General features: G+C 37.5%; 1 protein-coding gene and 1 pseudogene across 2 annotated transcripts; one reads left to right on the forward strand and one right to left on the reverse strand.

Moving 5' to 3' along the window:
- Positions 1 to 6,732: 6,732 nt before the first annotated feature.
- Positions 6,733 to 8,011, forward strand: LOC145609082 (inositol-tetrakisphosphate 1-kinase 1-like). The gene has a single exon (XM_081664646.1). It carries the CDS (start codon positions 6,888 to 6,890, stop codon positions 7,866 to 7,868), a length of 981 nt encoding a protein of 326 aa, XP_081520772.1. The 5' UTR covers positions 6,733 to 6,887; the 3' UTR covers positions 7,869 to 8,011.
- Positions 8,012 to 10,533: 2,522 nt separating this feature from the next.
- Positions 10,534 to 11,728, reverse strand: LOC145607418 (transcription factor MYB92 pseudogene; annotated as a pseudogene). The gene is made up of 2 exons (XR_014105559.1): positions 11,463 to 11,728; positions 10,534 to 11,350 (listed from the first exon to the last, which is right to left on the reverse strand). The product of XR_014105559.1 is annotated as a transcription factor MYB92 pseudogene (transcript).
- Between the last annotated feature and the right edge of the window lie 575 nt (positions 11,729 to 12,303).

The raw sequence follows: 12,303 nt of genomic DNA on the forward strand, positions 1-12,303 counted from the left end.
CTTCAATAAAAATAATTTCAGTTCAGTAAAAATAAGTTCAGTTTAGTAAAATTAATTAAAGTTCAGTAAAAATAATTTAAGTTCAGCAAAAATAATTTCATTTCAGTAAAAAAAATTGTATTTCAGTAAAAATAATTTCAGTTCAGCAAAATTAAGTTGAAGAGAACGGAGCCTAAGTATTTCTTTGGTATTCATGTGCATTTATTAATACTTATTTTAATACGAAGTACTCCGTAGTAAATATCATTAAGGGCATGTTCACATTTACTGAACTGAATTGAACTGAACTGATTGGAGCTGAAATGCATAATTTATGAGAGAAGAAAATTAGGAGCTGAACTGAACTGAAATTAAGCTGAAGTGAACAGACCCTAAGTACTCGGAATTTGTATACTCCGTATTACAGTTGTCAAAAATTGATCCGACTCGAGAACTCAACCTAAACCGACAATGATTTAAACCTAACCTGTACCAGGACAATGGGGTGAAACTAGTGACCTGTAACCCAACCTGAACATGACCATATGTAAACCGACAATCGATTTGATCCAATACTATTTGACCAGAACCCGAACTTGCTCCCTACCTGAGAGTAAGCGTCAACCGATTTAATCCGACCCATCAACAATCTAAATCCGAACTAGTACCCGACCCATTAGAACATGTACCAGAGTCATGGAAGGTTTAATAAAATTTATATGCCTTTTGTTCAACTTACATACTGGTAAAAATATGTAAACCCACAATCCGATTCAGCTTGTATACCTTTTTGTCTCAAGGCTTTTCACCACTAGGCGCCAAAACCTCAAAATTTCCTCAAAAAGCGTGAATTATAGCCTTCAATTTTGTAATTTTTTAACCTTTTTTCGCCTGAAACTAAAAATTACCATGATATTTACCATGGTCCCTAATATCCTCCGGGAGTACAATTGGGTCGGTGGAACCATCTAATATGCCCTTAAACGGTCATTTTACCCGTTCACAACTTGTAATGATTTCGTAAACTCAAGCCTACCACGGACGTTTATGACAACATATAATGATTATATGTGGTTGCAAACAGCATTATATAGCCCTGAGATTTATCCCTTAAAGTTTCAAGGCTTTTCGCCACGGTGCCCCGAAACCTCAAAAAAATTTCAAAAAGTGTGGATTATAGCCTTTAATTTTGTAATTTTTTGACCTTTTTTCGCCTGGAAATAAAAATTGTCGAGATGTTTACCATGGTCCCTAATACCCTCCAAGAGTCCAATTGGGTCAGTGGAACCATCTAATACGCCCTTAAACGGTCATTTTATCCGTTAACAACTTGTAGTGATTTCGTAAACTCAAGCCTACCACGGACGTTTATGAAAACATATAATGATCATATATGGTTTCAAACGGAATTACTTGACCCCGAGATGTATCCCATAGGGTCTCAAGGCTTTTTGTCACCGGGATCCGAAACATCAAAAATCCTCAAAAAGCGTGGATTATAGCCTTCAATTTTGTAATTTTTTGACCTTTTTTTGGCCGAAAATAAAAATTTCTGAGATGTTTACCATGGTCCCTAATACCCTTCGGAAGTCCAATTGGATCGATGGAACCATCCAATATGAACTTGAGTTCAATTGGATCGATGTTTACCCTTCGGGAGCCCTTAAATGGTCATTTTACCCGTTCACAACTTGCAGTTCGTAAACTCAAGCCTACCACGAATGTTTCAAAACATATAATGATCATATATGGTTTCAAACAACATTATATGTCCCCGAGATGTATCCCTTAGGGTCTCAAGGCTATTCGCCACAGACCCCTAACCTCAAATTTTCCAAAAAAAGCATGGATAATAGTCTTCAATTTTGTAATTTTTTGACTTTTTTTCGCCCGTAAAACCATTGTCCCTAATACCCTCCGGGATTCTAATAAGGTCGGTGGAACCATCCAATTTGCCCTTAAACGGTCATTTTACCCCTTCACAACTTGCAGTGAATTCGTAAACTCAAGCCTACCACGGATGTTTATGACAACATATAATGATCATATATTGTTTTGAACGGCATTATATGACCCCGAGATGTATCCCTTAGGGTTTCAAGGGTTTTCGCCACCGGGCCCCGAAACCTCAAAATTCCTCAAAAAGCAAGGATTATAGCCTTCAATTTTGTAATTTTTTGACATTTTTTCGCCCGGAAATATAAATTACCAAGATATTTCTATCACGGTCCCTAATAGCCTCCAGGAGTCCAATTGGGTCGAGGGAACCATCCAATATGCCCTTAAACGGTCATTTTACCCGTTCACAACTTGTAGTAATTTCGTAAACTCAAGCCTACCACAGACGTTTATGATAACAGATAATGATCATATGTGGTTTCGAACGACATTATATGACCCTGAGAAGTATTCCTTAGGGTCTCAAGGATTTTCGCCACCGGGCCTCGAAACCTCGATATTTCGTAAAAAAGCGTGGATTATAGCCTTCAATTTTGTAATTTTTTTGACATTTTTTCGCCTGGAAATAAAAATTACCAAGATGTTTACCATGGTACATAATACCATCTGAGAGTCTAATTGGGTCGGTGGAACCATCCAATATGCCCTTAAACAGTCATTTTACATATTCATAACTTGCAGTGTTTTCGTAAACTCAAGCTTACCACGTACGTACGTTTATGATAACATATAATGATCAAATGTGGTTTCAAATGGCATTATATATATGGTCCCGAGATATATCCTCTAGGGTCTCAACACTTTTCACTATCGGGTTTCGAAACCTCAAAATTTTCTCAAAAAGCGTGAATTATTATAGTATTCAATTTCGTAATTTTTTGACCATTTTTTGTCCGGAAATAAAAATTGCTGAGATGTTTACCTTGCATGGTCTCTAATACCCTCTAGGAGTCCAATTGAGTCGGTCAAACCGTCCAATATGCCCTTAAACAGTCATCTGAATTGTTCATACCTTACTGTGATTTCGTAAACTCAAGCCTACCACGGACGTTTATGAGTTATGACATGTGATGATCATATATGATTCAAACGACATTATATGACCCTGAGATGTACCCTTAGGGTCTCAAGGCTATTTGCCACCGGGCCCCGAAACTTAAAAATTTCATCAAAAAGCGTGGAATAAAGCCTTCAGTTTTGTAATTTTTGACTTTTTCGCCCGAAAATAAAAATTGTTGAGATGTCTACCATGGTCCCTAATACCCTCCAGGAGTCCAATTGGTTCGTTAGAATAAACCAATATGTTCTGAAACGGTCATTTTACCCGTTCACAACTTGCACAGATTTCGTAAACTCAAGCCTACCACGGACGTTTATGACAAATTATCATTATCATGATCATATATGGTTTCAAACAACATTATATGACCCCGAGATATATCCCTTAGGGTTTCAAGGCTTTTCGCCACCTGGCCTCAAAACCTAAAAATTCCTCAAAAAAGTGGATTATTGCCTTCAAATTTTGTAATTTTTTGACATTTTTTCGCCAGAAAATAAAAATTACCAAGATTTTTTTTTATCATGGTCCCTAATAGCCTTCGGGAGTCCAATTGGGTCGGTGGAACCGTCCACTATGCCCTTAAAGGGTCATTTTATCCGTTCACAAATTGCAGTGATTTCGTAAACTTAAGCCTACCTCAGACGTTTATGACAACATATAATGATCATATGTGGTTTCAAACGGAATTATATGACCTCGAGATGCATCCCTTAGGATCTCAAGGCTTTTCGCCACCGGGCCTTGAAACCTCAAAATTCCTCAAAAAGCGTGGATTATATCCTTCAATTTGCAACTTTTTGACCTTTTTTTGCCCAGAAATAAAAATTTCCGAGATGTTTTCCATGGTCCCTAATATCCTCTGGGAGTCCAATTAGGTCGGTGGAACCATCCAAAATGCCCTTAAACGGTCATTTTACCTATTCACAACTTGCAGTGATTTCATAAACTCAAGCCTTCCACGAACGTTTATCACAACATATAATGATCATATATGGTTTCAAACAACATTATATGCCCCCGAGATGTATCCCTTAGGGTCTTATGGCTTTTCGCCACATGCCCTTAAACCTCAAAATTTCCTAAAAAAGCGTGAATTATAGTCTTCAATTCTGTAATCTTTTGACCTTTTTTTGTCTGGAAAAAAATTTACAAAGATGTTTACCATTGTCCCTAATACCCTCCGGGATTCCACTTGGGTCGGTGGAACCATCCAATATGCACTTAAACGGTCATTGTACTCGTTCACAACTTGAAGTGATTTCGTAAACTCATGCCTACCATGGACGTTTATAACAACCTATAATGATCATATATGGTTTCAAACGGCATTATATGATCCCGAGCTGTATCCCTTAGGGTCTCAAGGCTTTTCGCCATCGGGCCTATAAACCTCAAAATTTCGTAAAAATGCGTGGATTATAGACTTCAATTTTGTAATTTTTTTGACATTCTTTTGCCTGGAAATAAAAATTACCAAGATGTTTACCATGGTGCCTAATACCCTCCGGCAGTCCAATTGGGCCGGTGTAACCATCCAATATGCCCTTAAACGGTCAGTTTACCCGTTCATAACTTGCAGTGATTTCGTAAACTCAAGCTTATCACGTATGTACGTTTATGATAACATATAATGATCATATGTGGTTTCAAACGGCACTATATGACCCCAAGATATATCCCCTAGGGTCTCAACACTTTTCACCATCGGGCTTCGAAACCTCAAAATTTTCTCAAAAAGCGTGAATTATTATAACCTTCAATTTCGTAATTTTTTTGGCCATTTTTCGCCCGGAAAAAAAATTGCTGAGATGTTTACCATGTATGGTCTCTAATACCCTCTAGGAGTCCAATTGGGTCGGTTAAACCGTCCAATATGCCCTTAAACGATCTTCTGACTCGTTCTCAGCTTACTGTGATTTCGTAAACTCAAGCCTACCACGGACGTTTATGACAACATATGATGATCATATATGGTTTCAAACGAAATTATATGACCCCGAGATGTACCCTTAGGGTACAAAGGCTTTTCGCCACCGGGCCCCAAAACCTCAAAAATTTCATCAAAAAGCGTGGATTATAGCCTTCAATTATGTAATTTTTTGACCTTTTTTCGCTCGAAAATAAAAATTGTCGAGATGTTTACTATGGTCCCTGATACCCTCCGGGAGTCCAATTGGGTCGGTAGAATAATTCAATATGTTCTGAAACAGTCATTTTACCCGTTCGCAACTTGCGCCGATTTCGTAAACTCAAGCCTACCACAGACGTTTATGACAACATATAATGATCATATATGATTTCAAACGACATTATATGACCCCGAGATGTATACCTTAGGGTCTTAAGGCTTTTCGCTACCGGCTCCCAAACCTCAAAATTTCCTCAAAAAGCTTGGATATAGCCTTTAGTTTTGTAATTTTTTGACCTTTTTTTCGTCCGTAAATAAAAATTGTCGAGATGTTTACCTTGGTCCCTAATATCCTCCGGGAGTCTAATTGGGTCGGTGGAACTATCCAATATGCCCTTAAACGGTCATTTTACCCGTTCACAACTTGCATTGATTTCGTAAACTCAAGCCTATCACATATGTTTATGACAACATTTAATGATCATATATATATGGTTTCAAACGACATTATATGACCCCGAGATGTATACCTTAGGGTCTTAAGGCTTTTCGCTACCGGCTCCCAAACCTCAAAATTTCCTCAAAAAGCTTGGATATAGCCTTTAGTTTTGTAATTTTTTGACCTTTTTTCGTCCGTAAATAAAAATTGTCGAGATGTTTACCTTGGTCCCTAATATCCTCCGGGAGTCTAATTGGGTCGGTGGAACTATCCAATATGCCCTTAAACGGTCATTTTACCCGTTCACAACTTGCATTGATTTCGTGAACTCAAGCCTACCACGTACGTTTATGACAACATTTAATGATTATATATATATGGTTTCAAACGACATTATATGACCCCGAGATATATCCCCTAAGATGTCAACACTTTTTGCAACCGGGCCCCGAAACCTCAAAATTTCCTCAAAAAGTGTGGATTATAGTCCGTATGTGATATTTATTGAAACATATTTTATCAAAATTTATTCTAGAATAAGTGGTAATTAAATAAGTACTTTATCTGAGTAAAAATGAATGATTTGCACTGCCTGAATGGCCTCCCACGGCCTCCTGTGCAGAATACATCTTGTCCATTTCCCTTTCCGAACTCGAAAAAAGTAAAAAAATTATCTAAACTAAAAGTGTTTAAAACTAAAGATGATAAACTTATAATGTTATAATACACAATTCTAGTCTAATTTCTCGAAGTTTTTCTATACTGAAGTAAATGTAGGGTGCCCCCAAAGCTTATAAAAGTTGATTATGAACCATAATATGACTATCAATAAGTTTATAGAGCCTGAATAAGATCGGTTTGATAATATGACTATTCCGGAATTTTGTTACTTCATACATTGATAATCAAGGTTTGCAAGTGATTACCAATACAAAATATTGGTGCGCTTGTTAGCTTTTACCAATACAAAATATTATTCATAAATAATAAGTTTGACTAATCTTTAATTCCGATTTCGAAAAAGCAAAGACAATCTAACGGCGGGAAAATATTGACCGACATGTAACCATTCGCCGTGAAAGGAATGGACCGCAGACCCAAAAGTGAGTAGCACACCCACATCACTTGTCACTATTCTCCTCATTTCCCGAATCACACCTACCCACCCCTTCTTCAATTCCACTCACATCCTTCAATAAATTCATTCACAATTCACAATTCACCATTCACAATTCACCATTCACCATTCACAATTCACCATTCACAAACCCATTCTTTACACATTCAACCTCAAAACAACAGTACTATCACAGAACTCTCTAATGGCGGATGAGAGAGAAAATGAGAATAAAAATGGAGATAAAACAAGAATATCAGTAGGATACGCATTACCACCCAAGAAAGTTGACAGCATCTTAAACCCATCTTTACTCACTTACGCTAAATCCCATGCTGTTGATTTCATCCCTATTGATGTTAATCAACCTTTGATTCATCAAGGTCCATTTGATTGCGTTCTTCACAAGATTTACGACGATGATTGGAGTCATCAATTACTCGATTTCTCTTCCAAGAACCCTAGTATTCCGATTATTGATTCTCCCACCGCAATTCAACGTCTTCATGATCGGATTTCGATGCTTGAAGCTGTCGAAAATCTTGTGATTCCGTCGGAAACAACGGAGATGAAGCCGAGTGTGGGGATTCCGAAGCAGGTTTTGTTGAGGGATGAAGACGAGATTGAGAATCTGGGGTTGAAATTTCCGGTGATTGCGAAACCATTGGTTGCAAATGGGAGTATCAAATCTCATCAAATGTCGCTCGTTTTTAATTCGAATGGATTGAAGAAGTTGAAGAATCAAACCCCAATTGTTCTTCAGGAGTTTGTTAATCATGGCGGAGTTTTGTTCAAGGTTTATGTTGCTGGGAAATTTGTTAGGTGTGTTCAGAGGAAATCACTTCCAGATTTTGATGTAACAGCTCATCATTTTGAGGATGTTATGCCGTTTTCGCAGATTTCGAATTTGCCAACTTCTGAAAAACAGCAGCTGGTTGATAATGTTGCTATGCCTCCAATGGAGTTTGTCAATGGATTGGCTAGTGCGTTGAGAGAGGGTGCACAGCTTAATCTGTTTAACTTTGATCTGATTCGAGACGGGTCGGAATCGAGTGGTGTCAAGTACTTGATCATTGATATTAATTACTTTCCGGGGTATGCTAAGTTGCCGGAGTTTGAAGCTATGTTGACTGATTTCTTTTTGGATGTTGTTAATAGCAGTCGTTCCGGTGTCGAAAAGGCTTGAGATGGTGCTGCTGTATGATGAAATGATGCTGTAACATTGTTCTGCATTCCAATGTTTAGCATGTAACTTGATCAATTTTGCTTACTGTCCTGTGTAGGTTTGTTGAAATCACATAAATGAAATGCATTTTGTTTTTGTCCCTTTCTCTAACAAGTCTTTGTTTAATGTTAGTACGAGTATCCAATATATAGCGCGGTTTTACTATCTAATTATCTATGTTTGTGAGACTGATCAATATCGTGTATCAACATTAACTTTTCACCTGTCCTCTAGGAAGTCTGTTGAATGTTATAATTCCATACAATTAGCAGTCTTACTCTTCTTGTGTGTGTAAGACTGATCTTTATCGGACATTAGCTCAGACTTCCTTGCCAGAATAATGTTATGTTTAGTTGTTATACTCTACTAGTGGCATTGAGTAATAATCCTGCTAATCAGATCATGGGCTTCATAATCATGGCCATCAAACCCTTGGCAGTTTCGTCCATTGCATTTTCGCAGTCTTAGTTGGTTTTGAGGACTGAGTAATATGTAATGCTTAAGTCTCATAAATCACATTGACAGATATATATCCCAAATTGCAAGCTCCCTTCTGACAAATACTGATATACTTCTGAGATATAACATAACCTTCTTGCTGAAGCACATAGATTCTATCCCATTATGAATTTATGATTACGCTTAGGGTAGTTTTTAAGTGGAATGTAACTTGTATTATAGGCTGCTAACCTTGACAATGCAGCAGCATTGAAGAAAAGTGTCCTGTTTGTGGCCTTTGCTGTGTTTCCCGAATCTTGTCATTTCTTTCCCTTATTCTGCTTTACATGTATTGATAACTTCTGTATTCATTTCGTTAGACTCTTCTTATTAAAGTATATAGTCGTATTAGTCTCAGGTAGCAAGTTTGATATCCCGAATTTTCTTATAGTTTAATGTTAAAGAAAGTGCAATGGCTCATCGTTCAAGGATGGAACCTTAGATTTCTTCTTCATCGTGAAACACATGTGAAAGATTATGATATTCTGTGGTTAGTTATGTGAGAAAGGCAAACATCTGTGGTTAGTTATGTGAAAGATTATGATATTCTGTGACTATGATGACTTCCCTTATTTATTATCAATAACCGAGCAATGTCTTTACTTATGTACCATTGCTAAAATGCTATCATGCTATCAGAAGCAATAAATTTGCAAGCCATTCTTCACATTGCTGTGCGCCTGTGCTTAATCCTTTCTTCTTGTGACATTGCCTCCCTTAATTCTGTCTGTGATTACTGTGAGCCATATCATCTGCAGATAGGATATTAATGGTGGTGTCCATACTATAATATATATAATCCGTATGCTTTGATGGTAAATTGAATTTATCAGCCCATTTCTTCTTTTTGACAGCATTTTCAGGACTCGGATTGTGCTAGGCACCTACGGTATTTGATATGTACCAACTTCATACGACCTTGGTAACGTACATTGGTAAAGTCCTTAACATTTGGAGCATCATCATGCAGACTGATTACTTGGAAATAGTAGGTAAGAAGTTGGTTGCTTAAGCAGGGTCAACGCTGAAATAGTGTACCTACTGCTATAATATGATCAAATTGCTTGTATATGAGTAATTACTTGCCTTTCTTTGTCAAGATATTGGACCTTGAAAGTTAGCTTGTAGTATCTTTTTCATTAATGATATAAATGTTGCTTTATTACTATTTTTCATATTCTAGAAATAATTTGGAAGTGGACAGAGAGGGATGCCTAGGAAATTCATTTTCTTGCTGGCTGCTGTAACACCATAAGAAAAATAGTCTTACCTAATGGTTAACAAATTGTTTTGACTTTTGTCTTTTATAAGAACTCAGAAGGTATATGGAGTTATCAGTCAGTTAGTCCAGAATATAACTAGTATTTTTCGAGGCTCGCTTTATACTCATTTGGTAATGTAACTTTCATGTGGAATTTTGCCCTCTGTTTAAATTTTAATTGGGGTGGAGAAATTCAATTGTCAAGCAATTGGAGATTGGTTTTTTTAACAAAAATATGATCTGTTTTAACGAGTCTTATTTGTTGATTGAAATGGACCTATCGCAAATTATTTCATGCACTTGACTGGTAGTACCTAGAATGATGCACCCAATCTAGCATATGCCAGTACGTGCCCATCCATGCCCTTGTGTGTGCACGAGCCGGCCACAGTATTGTCAGTATATGTTTTGGACCTGTTTCCATGTTATCTGATGGGCACCGCTGCATTAGTAATGAATCAATGATGCACTGTGAATGCTTGATTTTTTATAAAACAAAAAAAATGCTAATCTCAACAATATTATAATCTGCAATCAGATAGTACAACATACAGGCCGGAATGAAGTGGCATAGCTTTTATACAAGAGTCTTCTTCCATCTATATGATAGCAATCATATTTGTCCGGATGTAACACTATAGATTACACTATAATTTAAAAATCTTCTTTTGTAAAAATTATTCATCTCTGAATATATTTGACCAAAATTTACATTCTCTATGATGAGATAGGCCAGGAAGGGGAGGATGCTTGGCTGCCAATAACGAAAACAGAAAACACATAATATTAACAACCAATGGTTGTAATCATGTCATAATCAAGGGTAAAAAATTCATCATCTGCAAAAGCTAAGGTAAAGATAGAGGCTTACTCAATAATGTCTCTCCAGTATGAGTGTGCAGCATCATCAATAAGGTCATTGGTCCAATCAGCAGCTGCTGTTTCAAAGGGATTTGCAGTAGTTGTGGCTGAGGAAGGGTTTGATGACATTATCGCCTCACCCTTTTGGCTAATTAGCTTGCTGCAGTGGTCTGGTGAGGCCGGCACTAGACCAGGCATTAAACTGTCGGGTGTAAGAATTTCAACACCAGTTTGTTTACTGTCATGATATTCATTACTAGTATAACTCCTGTGGCGGCCATGTTTGAAATTTGGTTGAAATTGAGGAGTTGCTGGACTTTCAAGGCTGCTGGAACCTAAAGGATTTGAAGGTGGGAACTGACTACTGATAGCACCTGTGAGTCCGGTTTCAATCTGAGAATTAGCCATTCTAAGTAGGTTATCGTTCAATTGGTTTTGGAAGGGCATGGTTGAATTACACAGCAGACTTGTAATCTGAGAAGCTACAGCAGGTGGGTTGCTGCTGCTTGGGCTTAAGACCTGCAGCATATTGTTTAGTATGTGGAATTTTGCGAGTTGGGTGGTATCAGAGTCTATCAACCTAAGAGTATCTTCCAAATTAGGAACTCCATTTCCTGTACTGTTGTTCATCATGAGACTGTTGCTGAGGTTGGCAGCCATGAGCAACTGAGGGAGGTTAGCTAGCAGGTTTAGGTCTGTCCTCGGCCTGTGAGTCACAGGATCGATACCCATCTGCAGAAGCTTCTTTTTCAGGTGGGTGTTCCAGAAGTTTTTTATTTCGTTGTCTGTCCTCCCAGGAAGGTGGCTTGCAATTGCTGACCATCTGCAATCATCAGATAACAAATACATATACATGCATTAGAACTTTTGAAGGTTACAGACACAATGCAGTAAATTTGCTGCTTAACAGTAAAAAACATGTATGACAGTCATACTTGTTGCCAAGCACAGAGTGAAGGTTGATGATGGTTTGCTCCTCCTCATCAGTGAATTTTCCGCGTTTGATATCAGGGCGAAGGTAGTTAGTCCAGCGAAGCCTGCAGCTCTTACCACAGCGGTTCAAGCCAGCCAGTTTAGGGAGAGCTCGCCAACTTCCATGACCGTGTCTGTCAATGTAATCCACTAGCTTCTTATCTTCCTCTGGTGTCCATGGACCCTTCTTTAGACCACTTTCATCGCAGCACGGTGATCTCACCATCATTTATCCTTGTATATCAGTTCCTATCCCTGTGTCATCACATATAGAACTATTATCTAAAGGAAAATTCAAGCAATTAAAATTCTTATCATATGTTATATATACATGCACAAGTTTGTATAGTCTGTTTTATGTTTATACCAGCAGTTTCGATCCAGTAATTCGAGCTCAAATGTGTCTGAAGGCGGTGTTGAGGAAGGAGGATTTGTATGTGGAAATTAAATGGAGGGCATAGAAGTAGATGGAGTTAAATTATAGCAATTGAGTTTAGGAATCTTAATCTCTTTGCTATAGTGTAAGGAGGGTTTTTATAGGATGTATGTGTTGGCATATTTTATGTAAAAATTGACTTTAATTTAATTGCCTTTAGTTTAGTGTAATTAAGAAGCTTTCCTAGATATACTTTAGGCTTAGATGTATTTGTCACAATTAAATTCCAATTTTGTCCTTGTATAGAAATAATTTTTTTGGTAGTATATGTAGACTAGTTACTTGGGATAAAATCAAATTAGTTACCTAATCACCCAATTGTAGAGTTTAATGTCTCTAAAATTAATCCTAATTCAAACTCTTAACTA

This window comes from Chenopodium album, chromosome 23, assembly GCF_948465745.1.
Source record: "Chenopodium album chromosome 23, dcCheAlbu1.1, whole genome shotgun sequence".
In the NCBI taxonomy this organism is placed as follows: Eukaryota; Viridiplantae; Streptophyta; class Magnoliopsida; order Caryophyllales; family Amaranthaceae; genus Chenopodium; species Chenopodium album.